The sequence below is a fragment of the Lagopus muta genome, chromosome 2, assembly GCF_023343835.1.
Source record: "Lagopus muta isolate bLagMut1 chromosome 2, bLagMut1 primary, whole genome shotgun sequence".
In the NCBI taxonomy this organism is placed as follows: domain Eukaryota; kingdom Metazoa; phylum Chordata; class Aves; order Galliformes; family Phasianidae; genus Lagopus; species Lagopus muta.
Window position 1 is genome coordinate 89774243 of NC_064434.1, and position 19638 is coordinate 89793880.

The window sequence follows — 19638 nt, forward strand, 5'->3', positions numbered from 1 at the left end:
TTTTCTGGTATTTAGGCAATAAAATAAAAAAAATAGAATTGATACAAAAGTAAAACTTTGGGTTCACTAGTAAAAAATTACAATTGTCAGTTTTAGAGTTCACGTGTTATAGATTTGCATTTCACTTAAAAATAAATCATGATCACTGACAAAGCATAAAAAAGTACCAAAAGACTGATCTGACCCGAACAAGAAGCTTATTGAAATAGCAAAATTGCTAATACTCTTGTAACTGATTAAGATCTTCAGAGCCACCTTCAGAAACACAAGTAGGCAAAATCCAGGATTTAGTATAGTCACATAGCATCTTTTCAATCGATTAGGGCACATTAAACACAAGATCAGGAACAAAAATAGCTGGAAGGGTATCATCTTATGGCTGGAAGATGCTTCCCATACTATTTAGAGTAATAAAAGAGGTGAAACATTTGGATTTTTTTTTGTGTGTGTGTTGTGTGTGTGTGTGTTGGATTTAGACTGCAATTGATATAAAAATCTTTCAAAAATTCAAAGTGCTTTAACTTTCTGGCAGCACTTTAGTGTCCCTAAATAAAGATACTGTACTTCAATTCCTGTGATTAGAGATGGATCACTGGCTTTGGAAAACAGTTTATGTACTGATCATGAGGTGGGTATCCGCTGCAGCGACCTCTGCTGGGAGTTGTATAAGTGTCACGATACCGAGTCGACCTCAGTGAAGACATGAAAAAAGGCTACTAAATTAAACGTAATAACCCCAACTTCTAGTGTTCTGTTCTCTTTTTTAATGCCTATTTGATAGGATAGGTGTAATGAAAAACACATTTCATCTGTGTGCATAGTTTGGCAATGACCTGTCTTAAACATCACTACTGCTGCAATGGATTAGGATACTGCACATTGAATACCTTAGAACAAGCTTTGCTTTTCAGGTAGGTATGAAGTCGTAAAAAACATAAAAGAAAAACTGGCAAAAAGCCATCCAAGCTTTTAAAAGTAAATATCCTTTGACGTAATCCAAGCCATAAAATGCTTAATGGTTATAAAGTGTAGTCGCCTTTTGCAGATAGATGATGTTACAAGAATTTGAAAGAAAACATTCTTAGGAAGAATATTATCAATGTAAATAACAAATTATAACAAAAATAAAAGTTACAGCAGTTCTGGATCTATCAGCTCAGCCTTCTATAACATTGAAAAAAGCCTCAGAAGCTTTGTTTGCACACATTATATTCAATGTTCCTGTCTTTACAAAACCTGAAGAAAAGGGATGCTGTACAAGACTGTTAAAGTAAGTCTAGTGGAATATTTTGATCACAGACTTGCATTCAAAAGACGTTTTAAAATCACTGTATTTTCCTTTTCTGACTTCTGCACTTCTTGAATTACCTTCATTTCTTTCAGTCAGGCAGTTAGAAACTTGCTCATTACTGGAACAGTAACTCTTTCTTTATATTACGTCCTTACAATTCTGACTAATTTACATCTGCCCCTTTAAAATATATCAACTTTACTTCATTTCAATAACGTGTGTTTTCAGCCTCAAATTTTGCCTTTCATTGATGTACCTATGTTCTACTTTGGAATGCCGCCTAACAATGACCTATCAAATCTTCAACAGCTCTTAAAGAGGATTTTTTTTAAATGTCACATTTTGCCAGATGGGTTAGTACTGACCAGAGTGAATCATCACCATTTACTCTGATATTCACTGCCATCTGACATTTATTACACTCCCAGAATGCAAATTGAGGTACTCACCAGTGGACCCAAAGCACAACCTTTTGCAGTACATGCCTGGACTCTGAAGGAATGCAGACTCCAAGGAGCAAGTCCATAAGCATAACAATTTAACTGTGATGAATTTTGTATTAGAACACCATCCATATACAATCCGTAGCTGGTAATAATACCTATAAAACAATGTGATAGCACTCAATATCCATACAACCACAGAATTTATAAGAAAATCTTTAGTGCTACAGACATGAAGGTAGTAGTACTATTTCACATCTTTTACAGCTAAGCAGTCAATTATATAACATTACTGTGTATATAACAGGAGAAACACACTCTCACATATTTAATTGTTGAAAATCTCTCCAGTGAACTGCATTCTTTGGAAATAATGACAGTCTTCCAAAGATTACACACAAATGAGCCATAGGAGACAGCAGTTAACATCACCCTGGAATCAGGAAAATACAGGCAAACACTTTTTACAGATTATTCAGCATATACCTATTGAAATAAGAACTGGAAAGATACATAAAACCATCTCACATCTGAACATCTGTAGAACTAGAAAAAAAAAGTTAGACAGAATTATTTAAATGATGGACAACTTAGACTAGCATTAGCCAAATTTCCATTAGGCTGCAGAAAGCCATAGCTGGCTACATTGCAACCTGATTACATTTGCAATTATAGCAATATTTGTATCTTTGTGTGAATCTGAAAAATACCCTTTTTTTTTTTTTTAAATCTAACAATTCTGCATTTAAACTAATTGTGGGTGAGAATGAGGCTACCATAGATTTCTGAAATCCAATTGAAGGTGGTCAAATAAAAAAATAAGTGTTTATGGTCTATTTTTCTAAAAAGCTCCGTATCCATAATTCTGGTTGATTTAAACTGGACTTGGAGTCTTCCCAATAGCTTTGTACACTCAGTCTTCCAGAGCATATGCAAGTCCTTTTGGCCAAAATACTCCAGAATTGCTTTTTTCTCCCATTGAATTTTTGTAAATGTTCTAATTCTTGAGGCATCAACATATGCTTGAGAAATAAAATAAAACTATAGAGAAAACATCTATTTATTGAAAACAAACCCAAAAAACAAAGCAACAACCTCTTAGGTAACCTGTCCTTCCTTTAAAACATTTTTTTGTTTGCTTTGTTGTTTTTGTTTGTGTCTTTTTTGAAATTGCACTCAGGAAGATTGCTTGAAATTGAGAGATTAATTTCCTCTCTCTTCAATGGATAAACATTTAATAAAAGAACACAGCTTTTTCAGATGGACTTTCAAGTATTACTGTACAAAATACACAAGGTTTGCTCCAAAAATAACGCGTTCTATTTTATGACATTGGCCCATGACAGCAGAGGCGGATGTTGGTGGTATGACAGTAGAGATTGAACTTTCCCACCAATATCCCTTATGTATTGTTGCTGTGTGACAGATGGCAGCAGAGGGGCACTCTGACAAAACAGTATGTGACATGGACGAGTATATGGAGCAAAGGTGTGTTGTTGAATTCCTCCACGAGGAAAAAATGGCACCCGCTGACATTCATTGATACTTGCTGAATGCTTATGGAGACCAAATAGTGGATGTGAGCACAGTGAGGTGGTGGGTGGTATTTTGCCGCAATAGTGACAGCAACAAGAAAGACAGGGCACATTCAGGACAGCCACACACAGCTGCCACATCACAAAATTAAGAGTGTCTCAATCAGCTCATCTGCACAAATCAGCTAACTGGTGACTGTGGTAAAAAATCATGTTTTGTAGCTGAGAATTTGCACTATCAAATAGTCCTGTTGTGCTCTGTGTATCTGTTGTAGTTCCCATGGAAATAAATAGGAGGCATCACTGCAGAACTGTGTATGCAAAGTGATTCACAGATTCCTCAAGTCTTTCCAACTCTACCAAACTGAGAGGCTAAACTCAAGTCAGATATCAGAGATATATGTGTGGGAGGAAGACCTGGTAAATCACACAATATCAATCCTACCAAATTTGACAGGCTTCCTAAAGCTAATATCCCTTGTTGTTCCATGTCCAGTTCCTTGTAAGGCAAGGACATTAATGGCTGACATTGGCCCTATATTAAACAAACAAACCATCAAATATAGATTTTTTTAATATTTACCTCAGAAAGGAAGCACTTAAAGACTGGAGAAGGCATTTCTGATTGTAAACACAAGCATTAAGGATGTATTTTAGAGGGGAAAAAATAATGATGCACTTTAAGACTTATACCAGTAGTGCAAATCCTTTAGAGTCATAGTCGAATCATATCATCATTTTCTTTTATATTTGTGGTAACAGCATGAATCATAATGAACTCATTTTATATTAATTCAGGTGCCATATATACCTCTATGAGAACTCCACTGTAATTCAGTATGAATTAACTAAACTGTTATTTTAGAGTGTTCTGGCAATCACAGCATTATGCAGCATCTCTGCTATGAGGAGCAGCCTGAGGGTCAGCACTGTGGGCTCTTGTTAGCCCTCCCAGTATGGTTAGAGAACAATGATCTTTATTAAGTGGATGCATTATCTGTCGATTTTAGTTCTGCCTCTGCTTTATATGACTTCTACGGAGAAAACTACAGAATAAAAAAAAAAGAAAATTATATTTCAAAACAAAAGTCTAGTAGTTTAACTTTCAGATGTGAAGCCATTTTCTAGATCAGGAAATAATTGTTTTTGGCTAGGGATAAATAACCTCTCCAGTTCACTCATATATGTTTACAAACCACACTGTGAAAACCAGACCAGAGTTTACTTTCCAAGATTTGCTAGACGCTCCTCAAGAGCTCACAAATCGTGAAATACCAAAGAGCACATTTTCATGATTGCAAGGCTTCAGCAGCACACGGAGAACAAGAAATTATGCAGGTTCTTTGCAATTATTAATTCTAGGTAGCTAGATTAAATCTTAGTTCCACTGAAGATAAAATTATTGAACATGGTACATTTCACTTTTGAAAGGAAACCCAACAGTATAATTTAGCATTACATTCTGAAAAAAACTGTATAGTAACTAGGAGTCACTTGCATATGTATCCATTGTACCTCCTAAACTATAATCTAGAGGTCAAATCTTATCTACATCAGTTTCATTGACTATGAAAGAAAGTAGCCTTTTGCAAACACAACAGCAACTAGTGCTGGATTAATTCACTAAATAATTTCATAAATCAGTTATTACTATCCTTGTTATTTCCTATACGACTCCACATGGCCCTGAAAGATAAATTTGATTTTATCTTTGACCTACACAGAAGTAAAGTGAAGCTTTTGAGAAGTGACCACCTTAAGAAAATTTTCCTTAGTGAGAAGAGACAAAGCCACTTTTTTATGTGAAAAAACTTCAAAAGAGCAGACTTCAAACTATACGGCAAGCCTATAATGAATCTGTTCTGAAGAAAACATGACTTCTTTATTGAGGTCATTAAGAATACTCAACAAAATATCTGATTCCTTTTGTCATCACACAAGTCTCTCCAAATCTTTTCCTGAACAAAATGGGCTATTTTCTTTGCATTGCATTATCTACATATTTAACACGTATATGATAGAGATAGAAGAGTGTTGTGGGGTGTTGCTGTAAAGTGACACATCTCAGGGCTATATTCTCTCAACTGTTTTCTTTTTGGTTTGAAAATAAGACAAAAAGAAATATGTACATCAGCATATCATCTTCCAAACGATGTTTTTTTTCCCTCAAATCTGATACACAAATTACATATGTGAAGCAACTTTAAAAGAAGAATCAGGTGTACTTCTCCCTGTTTTTTTAACAGGGAGATTATTGATTTTTAACAGGGAGATTAATGATTTTTAACAAAACTTAAATTGATCTTAAATTCACAAAAATAAAGGCCAGAAACTCAATGTCCATATTCCGACAACATTACTCTTTGACATTACTGGGACCCTTAGCCCAGTAAATCTCAAAGCCAACCTTTTATTCATCGTGCCATTTTTGTGAAGGAGCTAAGTAAACTGTAATCCTGCTTTCCATAAGTCGCCTCAAAGGTGGCATATTAATCCCCCTTAACTTTGCCCATTTAGTAACAGGCAGCTACACACTATATATACCAAGAGAACATAGTAAAGTCCATGCTCTGCAAATCCCAGTTAGACTATACATCTACTCAACATCAGCAAGACCTAATTAGCTTTCTGCGTTCATGGAAATATGCAGTAACTTCTGTACTACAGTGTGAGAAGACAGGAGATAAAGGATGGCCCCTGAGATCTATCAAGGAAATGCCAATTTATGATGTGCAAATTGTTGCAATTCTGAGGTTTCCACCTGAAATCAAGAAATTAAAGAAACACTACTTACGCTTAGTAGACTGAAACTCACCAAACAACTAAACCAAGAGCGGGAAACAGTTCTGGTACTTCCATGGAAGGGGGCTACATTAGAACTCCATTAATCTACAACCACAAGAATATACCTCTAACATGCTGAAGTATCAAAATTTAAGGGATGTGTTTGTTTTTTTTTTTTTTTCTCTGAACTTTCACTTATTTCAGTCTTTTCAACCACAGTATTTTTCAGCCACCTACTCAATTTTAAAATACTGACAGACAGCAATTACAGATGACGTGGCCAGTAGGCAGCTGAAAAGATATGCTGGAAGTGGGAAAAAGGTTACACAATGGAAACTTTCTGATCAAACAGTTGCTTGGTAAAAAATCTTAAAACTGTCTTTTTTTTAAAGCTTTTTAACGAAATGAGAGATGCAAACAGGGAAGTGGGGAAAAGAAGAAAAAAGAGCATGGTAAAATGTGTTCATACTTATATGTACTTTCTGAAGCTCCAAAAAAGGTGAGTAAGGAGGAGAAAGAAGAAAAATGAGAGTACATTCACATATCCCTTGCTGATCATTGTGTAAGTGAGAGCATACCATGATGAAACAGTGAAGGCCCTAATGCCCTTCTGGCTGCCAAATTCTCACAAGACAGCAATTCTTCCACACTTAAGTACTAAAGAGCTCATAAGTGGAAAAAGCAGCTTTTCTCCACAAGGCAGAGCAACAGAAGCCAAATGCACTTGAATCCCTCCCACCAATACTAAATGTAATGAAAAATGTCTATCACACGCTATCCATACATCACCAAAAAATAACAATTCCAAGGGAAAAGTACTCCACAAGCTTTAAATGAGAAGATATGAAATTAACACAGTAATTTTACAGGGTACAGAAGAACATAATTTCTTTTATAAAACTACTCTCACAACTTATGTTTTTGTTTTTAAACTCTTTAACAACCTTTCTATTACATTTAAAAGGAGAGACAAGCTATATGCAGTGAACATTGTGTTAACAAGAACATACAACACGTAGGTTTATAGAATCATATCATAGTTTGTGCAGAAAGAGCCCTTAGAGTTGACTTCCAAACTTCTGACATGGTCTGGGAACCTCCCACTAGGCTAAAGCACCATCCAACCCCACCATGTACACCTCCAGAGATGGTGCATTCACAGCTTCTCCAGGCAACCTGCTCTAGTTCCTCCTCACTCTCCTAGAGATTTTTCTTTGTATCTAATCTGTCATGTTATCTAAATTTATCTGTGTCCATGCCCCACAGGCCCACTGGACAGGAAAGAGGAGGGTAGGGAGATGGGAGCTGGGCACAAAAACAGGACAGCAGCAACAATCCAAGGAGGAAAGTTAATTTTACTAAACACGATATCAGAAGTTATCATATGAGATAACAGAATATATAATATAATTGGAATGAAGGTTAATAAATCAAATAAAACGATAGAGAGAGTATCCAAAATAAAAGGCCTTACTCCGAATTGAAGGCGAAATGGCTGGGGAGCACACACACACACACACACACACACACACACACACTGCCCTATCCCTGGAAATGTTCAAAGCTTGGTTGGATGGGGCCCTGGACAACCTGGTCTAGTATTAAAATGTGGAGGTTGGTGGCCCTGCCTGTAGCAGGGGGGTTGGAGATTCAGGATCCTCGAGGTCCCTTCCAACCCAATAACATTCTGGGAGAGAGAGAGATCCCGTGACTTGTGGGTCTTATCTTCCCCTCTGAACGCAAAGTCCTCTGGGGTATGTAATGCTTCTCTTCTGAGAAAGTTGGAAAGTTGTCAGTCCACAGAACTCGAGTATTAACTCTTTAATTCCCTGTGCTTTACATGATGTTATGATGTGGAACACCAATAACAGAAATCATAAAACCATGACACTAATTTAAGCTGAACACAACACTCTGCAGGTGTCATCTCATGAGAGCAGAGCAGAGGGACACAATCACTTCCATCACTCTGCTGAACGAGCTGCTTTTGATGTAGCCCATGACATAGGTGGCTTTCTGGGATTTAAGTGCTCATGCCCTGCATCTCATCCACCAGCAACCTCATGTCCTTCTCCTCAAGGCTGACCTCAATCCTTCATTGCCCAGCCTGTATTTGTGCTTGAGATTGCCCCAACCCAGTTGTAGGAACTTGTACTTGGCCTTGCTGAACTTCATGAGGTTCACATGATGTTCCCACCTCCCAAGTCTGTACAGACCCCTCTGGTGGCAAGTATTGTTTCCAGCATGTAAGTTTGGTCACATATTCCCAATTTGCAGCTCTTATAAAAGAAGTTTGTGGAACTTTATTTGTCCAACTACAGTCTTTATCCTGTTTTGTAGATACATTAATATAGTTATATGCATTTGTACACACAGTTATATATGTATTTAGCTAGTTAAAGCACCCTCTAAGCAATTTAGATTTTTTTTCCCCTCACAAGGCGAGGATAACGCAATGAGGCCCTAACACGATCAGTTAAATGTTTTTTTTTTAAATGTCAGTTTAATTGGAAATAGTTCATATTTTGTCCACTAAGCCACATATTTGGATATCCTGCTTTCTAGCTCACATTTTTCACCCCGCTCCTTCCCTCTTTCTTTTTTCCTTTCTCTCCTTTCTTCCCACTAAGCCTTTGCCATGTGCACTGGGATTTCAGTAACAGGGTTTGAAAGTTTCTAAGGGTTTAGGAGGGAAAATCTTACAGTGCGACATCAACACAAAGAACATTAAATTATCAAATAATGTATTTAGCAGCGAATGACATACCCTTAATTCCTTTTAAAAGTAACATAATATCTTACAGAATGCTATAAGTATGCAACCTTACAATCACTAATTTTTTGGAAAGTGTTTCAAGTGCTTTGTATTGAAATTATACCTATGTCTGTTCTCCCACACTTTAAACCAGGCAAACTTGCAGGGGAAATATGAAATTCATATAAAACTAAAATAAGAATTATAGTCATAGAATTATATAAGAATTATCTAAGAATTATAACTAAAATAAGAATTATAATTCTGATTTTATATTGAGTATGATACCCAATGAGAAAAAAAATGTATGTTGCTTAAATTCAGTGATTTCTGCATAGCTTTCTCTGTTCTGATATAATCTATCATATAAGTAATAATAAAGCCAAGGTGAAATTCAAGGATATATGATATTAACATCAGAAGTGTTGAATTTGTCCAAAAGTGTTACATGTAGATAATTCCCATTGGAAAACATTTCTAAACAAAAGAAAATGTATTATTTAACTTCCATAGCCAAGCAAATGCAAATTTCCAAGATAATTACACAGAACAATAATGTAATGCTTATTATTTATCTATTAATGAAATAGAAATTGACGTTTTATTTGAGGGTAGAAGGAACACCTTAGATGGATATTCTACAAGAGTGGCCTGTCCTCAGCTCAGTTGTCTTGGAAAACATTAAACAATGAGATGCAGTACACAAGAACCATCAAAAGGGAGCACTTTTGAGCTACTGAAACCATACAGTAGGCTGAAAACCACAATCTCCTAGCTGCAGACAATGATACTATCTCAGGTATTTTATGTGCTAAAATGATCATTAAAAATTAAGCACCACATATAAGCTGCCATTTAGAATATTAATTTACCTTTACTAATCATCTTTTTAACTTGAGGCTAAAAGAGTTCACTTACCATTCGGATACTCAGGCTTAGCCCATGAGATGTTAAAGGAGTCAGATGAATATGACTGGGCTTTTGGAGCAGGAACACCTTCTGGCGTACTCTCATCTGTTACAGCTGTGCTAGCTTCGCTTATTGAGCATCCACCTCCAGTGCAAGCCTTAAAATATTAATCACAACAAATAAACATATTTCAATGTAATACCAACAGTTTTTGAGCCTAGCAGTGAATTATTTCTAGTTTTATAGTTTTTACATATCTGAACTTAGTAAACCTGTGTTTTTCATAAAAGTCTTATCTTAAATTTAGCTAACTCTTATCCTAAGAAGAGAAGCTACTAATGATACTCAGTTCTTAACTGCAATATTGATAGAACCTTATACTAATATTTGATTCCCAGCATTTTGCATTTGACTGAAAGTCATAATCACAATTAGATTTCAAACGCTTTTGCAGAAACAGTTAAAGAATACTGCAGTACAGTATCTATCATTTATAGGATAAAATTGTTCAGGAATTGAATAAAGAATTGTCACAACTTTCAGACAGTATATGCTAACCACCTTGTAATGCACCTAAAGAATTGTCTCACTGAATAGTCATTCAGAAAAAAAAATCATACTCAGAAACTTCTGCATTTCATGACAGCAGACTGAGTGGTGTGCAGATGCAATTAGAAGAGTAAAACAACACTGTATTATAAATCAATACGTAACAGTTATTATTGCATGTTTATGGATAACAGTCAAATCATTTGTATTTCAGCTATCAGGGAAGAAAAGATTGATTACACCACTTTTACATTTTGCTTGATTATGAAGCAATGCAATGTGCAAGAATTTGCAGATCGCTTCATATACCAGGCTTTTAAAATTTTACATGCAGAAACATAAGGCCACACAGTTAGCCCCTTACATGCACCGGTTTGCTGATTATTCACACTAAGATCAATGGCAAGAGGAGAAGCTATAGAAGTTAAAAAACATATTCAAGACTATGTAAAACTCCGCATTGATTTTAAATGTTCTTTTTTTGTTCATTTTATTTTTTGCTTTCAATGTTATTTTTAGCAATAAACAACATCAAACTCAAATTCAATAAGGATTCAGATATACTTTTTCATTAAAAGTTATGTCATGATCTTTCTTTTTTGGTTGTATGTTGACGTAGGCAAGTAGTGCTTTCTGGATCATCAGCACACAAAGAAAAACCATCCTTACAGTCCAGATCTCCAGGAATAGAATGCTTCTTCCAATCTTGTGTATATTATTTGAAAGGATTATTTTCAGGTTTCTTATTTCCCAGTGTGTTTCAAATTGGTAAACAGTCAACATTATTTCCTGCTCCACTTCAGAGCTGCATACCCATAGGTAAAAAAGAGAACTGTTTGTAAATGAGAGGCTATTTTACACACCAAGATTGTTTTGATTTCACTGGAAATTACACTCTCAACGCAACTAAGAATCACTCCTGGTATTCAGTTTGGGCTATCAAATAACAAGGGAAGAATGCAAACTTCGCTTTGGGAATATACAGAAGTGGCATTTTCTTTAAATGCCTTAGTGTCAGCTTAGACAGATGCTCACATAACTCTAAATATTTTCCTTATCAAAATGCTTAAGAACATCATCCTTCCAGCAAAGCCAGACTGCTCTTCCAATTATTTCGCTTCTACTGACTTCACGAAGGTCCAAGAAAAAGACCTCTGGAAGACCTCTTTCTCCTGTGTTCCTTGCTCCCTTGTTAAACGAGCTCCATTTAGCTCCTTAGCAGCTGAGGGCTTTTCAGTTCAGAAGTTCATTAACTGCAGCCTTTCTATTCATTTATTTCTTGAATTTCATGAAGATCAATTTTCATATCTGGGAAATTTGCTGGTATATGAAGTTTCTGATTCTTCTAATGAAAATCGATAAGAAAAAGCTCATCTGCATTTTAAATTGTGGTATTTTAGATTACTGCATCCAAACGCAGAGGACATCAGTGAGACTCCAGTGATCCCACGCAGAGACACTCAAAGCCATGAAATCCTACAGCCTACATTTGAGCCCCATTGTGCCACTCTGATCTTCACTGGAAACAAATTTGGGACAAAATTTGAAAAAACAGCAATATGTTCAGAGAGCCAAGGGACAGATGCATGCCACGTAAAGAGGCCAAACACAATTATACTCCAGCCAGCATCTTAGCTAGCTTACTCACACAACACAGCAGCAAGGAGACGTTCAACAGAGACATCACAAAAGCACTCAAGCCATATAAAAGGGTGTGCCACTCCAGCTAATTTTAAATGCAGCCTTTTAGCTTTCCATTTGCTTTCAGATTGGCCTGGATCGCATCCAACCAGCTTAGAGAAGGAACAGAGCGAAAGGAAATCCCTTTTGCACTAATCTGGGGAGACATGACCTTAGACTACTCGGCTGACTTTTGGAAAGAAGCATTAGACTTGTTTATAAAAGCTGTTGCAGTTGTTTACAGTACGCAACAATTCTTTTTCTACATACTAAATGGCAGTCATCAACTGTGGAAAAAATATAACAGCATACAAAGATAAACATTTTGCTTAATGTGTCCAAACTTGTCATACAAAAGTTGAAGTCACTGGTCTGTGAGGTGCCGAAAATTCTGGTGAGTTGAGTGTTCAAAGCAAATAACAATATATCAGCCTTCAGTTTTCTGAAATAAACCACAAACTAATTTTGTACGAACGCAAAACAAAATCAACGTTATCTGTGAAATGAGTAAAAAGGCTAGCTTATTTCATCCAACCAAAAAACTAGAGAGATTAAACAAGTTTCCAGAGTTGAAGGCATACTGTTATTTTTAATTGAGAGGTTTTCACAAAATTCAAAAAAAGTAGACGTTTCAACTTCATTCCAAATGCTTTTATTTTGATTTGTGTGTTTTTATTGGAAGGGTGGGGAGAGGGTAGGGGTTTGTGTTTGTTTTCTTTTTTGTTGGGGTTGTTTTGAATGTTTTAAGAACTCCTGCTCTACCATTTCAAATATACCGGGCATCTCACGAGTTTTTGACCTGTTCATATGTTCAAAGCTGCAAGGACTCTTAAGTCCTCTAACCTGACTATCAGAGACCATTTTATCCATTTAACTATCACCAAAAGAAATGCTCCCTTCTTAGTTTCTTGTTACTGCTGAAGCATTGCAAATATATATATTTAGAAAATAGAAATATAAATAAATTAGAGATAAAATATAAAAATGAAGAGTTCCTAAAAACGTATTCAGTAACTTTGAGAAACGCTGCATATGTTAATAAAATAAAAACAAAATCCGCATGCCACTTCACTGCTTTAACTATATCCCAAAGCAGAAACATCAAACAAAGCAGCCCTGGCTCTCCAGATCCAAGCTGTTAATTCTCCCTTCATCCTCTCTCCTTGCACCTGTGTTCAGGAGCTGGGTGGAAGAAGAGCAAAGCTGTGGCACAGCGGGACATCTCAAATACTTTTGATAGTCTTGCTTGCTTCTGAAGGTTTAAACTGATTGCTGAAGTACTGTCACAGTTTTGGACATGGTATTATTCTATATGCTATACAATTAACTGCACTGAGTTACCTACGCACAAATGAATTAATTTCAACACAAATCTAAGCTTTAATTAGACTGAATATCCTTGCTTTTTCAAGTTCAAGTCAGATTCTTATCGCCACCCAAAGGCAGTTTATTTTTTTTTTTTTTTCCTGCAGTGTAATATTTAGAACATTCAAGAGCACGTTAAGAAAAAAATGAATGCATACCCAGTCTACATAAATGTAAATTTATTCATAATCAAGAGCTGAATATTTTTCTATGGCATTTATCAAAGCAAATATCCTTATATAGCTATTGTTATAAAACGAGCAATGTGCTTAAAACCAGAGACAATTCCCTGCCTCTGTATACATGTTTTTAGGTTTTCAGTGAACTGAGTCTTCTCTATTTCATCACAAAAATAAAATCATTGATAAAGAAAAGCAATAAAAAAAGACAGTCTTTTGAAATATTTAGAACAAGCAGCTACTTTACACTGAACTCTCTTCCTTTATACTATTTTCTTCTATTTGTAGATTTTAGGAAGATAGAGAAAATTCTTATGGTAAAAAATAGAAGAAAACTTACAGCTACTTTTATGAGGTATTCAGTGCCTGGGAAAAGGTGCCGAATAGTAAAATCCAGAAAAAGTTCTGTACTGTTGTAGATTACATCCCATTTTGTAAAATTCTGCTCATTGTTGGCAATATAAATAACATAGCGATCTAAGATTCCATTTAATTCTAATGGTTCTTTCCATCTGCAAATAAAAGTAAAATGTGATTAAGACTAGGAAAGATTCAGACCATACTCAAAAAAAATGTAAGGCTCTTCATGAACTTCATGAGTTTTACCTCAAGAATTCGAAAACATAATTGTGCAGCCATAAAAATAAATCTAAGGCAAAGCTCTAATTGTACCCAACAGATAAATGATTACAGTAACAAACAAAGCAGAGGCTACAAAATGGGCATATCACCAGAACCTTTCCTGCACTGAAGTTTGCAGAGGCTATGCCCATATGTAGGTTATACTGATTGCGTAAAGACAAAATGGAAATTAAGTTGGCAAGTGATAATCAGAAGGTGCACAGAACCACTAAACTAATCACTTCTATGCATTTAATCATAATAAATTTAATTTTATGTCACAAACCCTTCCCCTGATTGAACTCACTGGAATTCTTGAATAAACTGATGCACTATTGTGTTGTCAGGAAAGAAGAAATCCTTACTTACTGCACGTATATTGTTCTAGAATCCAAAATCGTCAGGACCGGGGCATCTACGTGAGATGGTGGCAGCTGTGCTGTAAACAAGGTGACCTGGGAACTGTTTGTACAGCCAGCAACTGTGCAGGCGGTGAGCAGAAACTGGTGGGGTGTAAAAACGGCTAAATCTAGGGCAGAAAAAGAAAATGCAGATGGCATATTTATAATACTTTGCATTTTAATTTTACCCTGTTCGTAACTTTCAGAAAGTAGTGAATTCAGAAAGCTCAGAGGACGGGGAGCCTGTGTTTGTTAACTGCTTCAGATTTGACCCAGAGCAGTGACAAGAAGGTTTAGGGAGTTCAAGTCATACTGTACAACTGGGCCATCTCAACGAATTTCGGGAGAGCCTTCTTGGTGTTACATACTATATTAATTTGCCACAGTGACTAATACTTTGAAGAAGATCAAGCCATGGAAAAATATTATAGATTCATTAACACAGATTTTACATATGTACAAAATGTTCTGTATACTATACAAATGTCAAGCATCAGGACATACGATTCACTCTGTGCACTTTAAGCATGAACACAAAGGCAGCTCGCTGTTGCCACCACTGTTCTCTCTTTGTCTATCAAACATTTGTAAAACATATGTCAGTAAAAGACAACCTGTCTAATATTATAGCAAGACAACTGTTAAGTGGTTATTTATTTTGAAGCTATCTTGATTTTCAATTACTGCAGAAAATGGTGAATAAAACACAGTATCTTTGCTGAATAAATATTCTAAAATGTCTTGAGCTTCATATATTTTTAGGATTCGTGTACTAATAAAAGAGTGCTTATCATAAAAGTTATACTAGTAGAGTAATTCAGATAGAATTTTCCCATCTTTTTTATTTTTTTACTGCAATACAAATTGCACATTTTAATGAGCAAATCCTTTAAGAAGAAATTTATGATTTAGATTTTGGCAACAGTGTAAGGTATACAAATAAAATGAGTGTGATATAAAAGCAAATTTTATTATGCCAGAATAGCTCTGTGTTTTTGCAAGGCGTAATAAATGCCAGTGTTTGCAGAGCCAAATAATATCCAACTATCATTTTATACAAAAATATTTGAGTACAAATCAAAAATTGTAACTGAATGACCAGACCATCACTAAAGAAATACCACAGACCCCACCTTCTTTCTCATTAGTTTTCCCTTTGTCTAATGTGTGTCCCTACAAAGGAATTCCTTCTGATTTATTCTGCTTTTGTGAGGAGGGGATGAACTCCTGCCGTTTTTTTTTGTTTTGTTTTTGTTTTTTTTTTTTAAACTCAGTTATCACTCAGTTGTATCATTCTATGAAGGACACAGCAAAATGTGAGTTAAAAGAAAAAGTGTTGTGACTAAAAAATAAAAATAAAAAAAAAAATCAAAGAATGCCTGTAATAGTGACATATTTAATCAACATAATGGGTTTGATTCTGCCAGGGTTAAGCAGTGCTTTAGCAGTGGGTGAGAGGGGGAATGTACACTCAGAGCAGGTGCTCCAGTCAGCTCAGCAAGTGGAGAAAGTTTTCATTTGCTTATGGTAGATGAATCTTTTCCTTATACAGACATTTGGGACTTTATTAGAGGAGGATATTTTTTCTCAACTTTACAGAATATCACTCATCAAGGAACTGCTTTTTTGAAAAGTAGCTTTTACTGAAACCTTGATTTGATGCACACTTTAGCTCATGAGACCATCCACATAAATAAGAGTTTCTGGAAGTACCTAATTAAATTTGAACAGGGAGGAATTAGTCAAGGATTAAGAGAATTGAAGATGGAAAATATTTTATTTCTCTTCCTGAAAAAAAAAAAAAAAAATCAGTAAGGAACTTCTAATTATTCTGTTCATCCCAGTGCCCGGAATGGAAAAGGCAAAAAGAGATTACTGGGAAATGAGAAAAAATTTAAAGAATGGGAAGAACAAGGAATGCAAACTGGATGCAGGAGCAGCAAAGTCTTTTGAGATCAACTGAAAAGGATACTGAGAGGGGAGGTTAAAAAAAAAAAAGTGTAAAAAAGAGTTAAAATATGGAAATGTCACACGTCACAGGAGGTCTTAACTCCTCATCTTGACTTAAAAACACCAATGTATTTTGACTAATAAATGCTGAATAGATTGTATAACACAACATGAAATATTGACTTTTTTTAAGAGTAAAAAAAATGAAGTTAGAAGCAGACAGAAGAAAACACAAATGAGAGTCTGAGGAACGTTATGCAAAGTATGAGTTGATAAATAAAAATCTCTCCATAGACTTCATCAAAGATGATAAGCCCGCAGTATAGTGTAGTCTCTTTAAACTCAGAACTAGAAACTGACAAACTAAACAACTAAAATCATATTAAATGGTAATTGATGCAATTATTTGTCACAATCTGATCTGGCAGACATTTTCCTGTTTAAAGTTCAAGATGTTTCATAGTGGATAAATGAATTCAAATAACTACATACATGAACATGAATCAGAATGCAGAGTAAGGAGGTTCTTAAAACTACACAGCCACTGTTTGTCAAGGTCCTCTAGCAACAATGCCTTGTTTTCCATTTGCTTGATTGCACGATTTGCATAAGATCAAATGTAGGCAATTGTGGACATGAAAAACAGATCACTCTCAGACATTAGAAATAGATCCACAAGCATTATCTAGAATTTTGTTACAAGAAAATGCACTGCAGTGAATGGAAACCTCAGTGATTAATGTCAAACAAACTATAATTTACAGTATAGTATGTGAATTATATGTTATTTTACAATTGATTTCATGCTGCTGCTGGAAAAAATTCATTGATCTCAATCTACAAAATGAATCCAATAAGCGGAGAAATTATTTTCTTTTTTAACTCACAGCAAAAACTGATTTGTGCTTTTTTTTTTTTTTCCTTTACACAAGGAAACTAAAGAGCTATTATTTTGCTTGATCATGCCTTCTTTGTTCCTCAATTTCAGCCCCCTCTTTTAGTTTCAAATAACATGATATACTTCTTACTGCAATTCTCCAGTAACTATTCTCACAAATCACTGATTTCTTATCAAAACAAAGCTAAATATAAAAATTACATAGGTTCACTAGGAAAAGCCTAAATTCAGAATTTTATCTTCTATTCATTTCTGGACTTAGAAAGGCAAAGAAAACCAAAAGACATCAAAAACAAAACGAAATCTGAAATAGAAATATGCACATGTTCATCTGTTTTAAGATTTCAACTTACTTTACAATTCCCATTTACAATACCCCCACCTTTTTTGCAGGGAGTCGGAGGGGGAAAACAATGCAAGGAGGGGAGGTACCAACCTGCCTTCTCACCTCTTTGACCTCAGAGGCAATACGAACAACTAAATGCTTGTCCAACTCATATGTCAGGAAGAGAATTGCTAACTATACGTGGTATTATTAAATTGACATTTGCATACCACTATATTTATTATGTACGTAGTATGCATGGAACTCCCTACACTAACTAAAGCAGCTATCTACCTATTGTGTTTGGTGTATTTCCAGTTTCTAATAAGCAGCAACACAAGGTATCATGGTATGATCAATGCATAAGACAAAAAGAATAAAGAACAATCCTGTTTGAATGGTGAATAAGAACACTTTTTGCTTTGATCAAACTTAATGGGCAGTCATGGAAAAATAACACACAACAGCACAATGCTTCTTTTAGCAGAGAATTTGAGAGATTTTGCTGAGATTAAGAAAAAAAAAAAGTAGATTAAAAAACACAGAAAACGGAGATTTAAGAACTTTACTCAAAATATGAACTTCACAGTCAGTGTTAGAATCCATCATGATTCAAAAGTAATAGTATTATTGTCTACAATGTTTTAAGTTGTCTGCACTCTGCAATATTCTGTGCTCAAGTTTAAAGTAAAAGAATCACACCCCCTTTTCTTTCTGCTCTTCCTCTATTTCCTCTTTTTCACCTCTTTTTTCACACCCTCCCTCTCTCCCCCTGCCCCAATTTCAGGCAGCTATTGTAAGGACCAGAAATGACAACGTACTGCCCTGGTGAGTGCTCAGTTGAAAAGTGACTTGTGTAAGGAACCCCACATAGTTTCTTTCAGGAAAATAATTGAGAGAATAGCTTTCCCATTGCTATATTCATAGGAAAATAATACGACAGCACCATGGCATGGGATTGTTAGCAGCACAGCAAAGCAAACCTGCTGAGAGAGTGTGAAGGTGAAAAACTTCCAAGGAATTCCCAATCACCATGTTTTTATGTAGACAGACTGTATGCCTTTTTTAGCTAATCGCTCACATCCTTAATATGTTCTCTGCCCTCCTTCCTCATAGTTTGTTAAACTAACTCACAGTTACTAAATATTTAATTAGATGGTAAACTCTTTGGTACCATAAATCCACATCAAGTTACAGTGATGCTCCCATTTGAGTTTTATACACTACAATTAAAAGAAGAAAAAAAAGAATCATAGAGGAGATGCCAAGATGATATTATCAGGTTTGCTTCGCTGGATATCATTAATGGTTCTTGCCCTTCCACCATTTTCTGACTGCAATCAACACTTATATATAACTTTCAGTACACTATATTCGTTTCCTGTTTCTATAAAATAACACTCACTTAATTACATCGACTCTTTAAGAATCATCATTCATGTACAATCTCCTCCGGGAAGGTTTAATACTAGCGCTGCACCTTTTAACCAGACGTCCTGTAAACCTCATGCTGTACTCAACACTCCCACAAAAAACAGGTCATCACAAATGACACTGCTTGCATAGTAGGGCAACTCAATCAACCCCAAGGTAACAATGTGCATATGTATCTAGCTAAAGAGCCTAGGAATGAATAGAGTTGTACATGTGGAAGTAAGCCATTAATTGAAGAAAAGAATATATTTTCCAAAGCAGTAGCAAATTTTGCTGGACAATAACCATTAATGAAGACTGTTCCAGAATTAGAATTACAAAAACTTTGTGAACCCACTAGGACAAGAAATAGAGGAAGGGAACACATAGTCACAACTGATTATTTTCAGGAAGAAAACCATAAGTTGTTGTTCTGCTCTCTAAGCAGCAAAGATTTTGACATAATGGTATATAATGTCTTCTAGCTGACCAGTAATGCTGATGTACTGTAGAAGCTATTTGCTCAGCAATAAATATTGC

The 19638-nt window shown here is 35.5% G+C and overlaps 1 protein-coding gene across 1 annotated transcript in view; it reads right to left on the reverse strand.

Moving 5' to 3' along the window:
* Window positions 1-19638, reverse strand: part of USH2A (usherin) — a 391434-nt gene that overhangs the window by 173004 nt on the left and 198792 nt on the right. Inside the window, exons 33-36 of the mRNA XM_048935557.1 lie at window positions 14481-14640; window positions 13831-14002; window positions 9727-9874; window positions 1741-1892 (exon numbers count right to left, since the gene is read on the reverse strand). Coding sequence (XP_048791514.1) covers window positions 1741-1892; window positions 9727-9874; window positions 13831-14002; window positions 14481-14640 — 632 coding nt within the window. The remainder of the gene's footprint in view (window positions 1-1740; window positions 1893-9726; window positions 9875-13830; window positions 14003-14480; window positions 14641-19638) is intronic.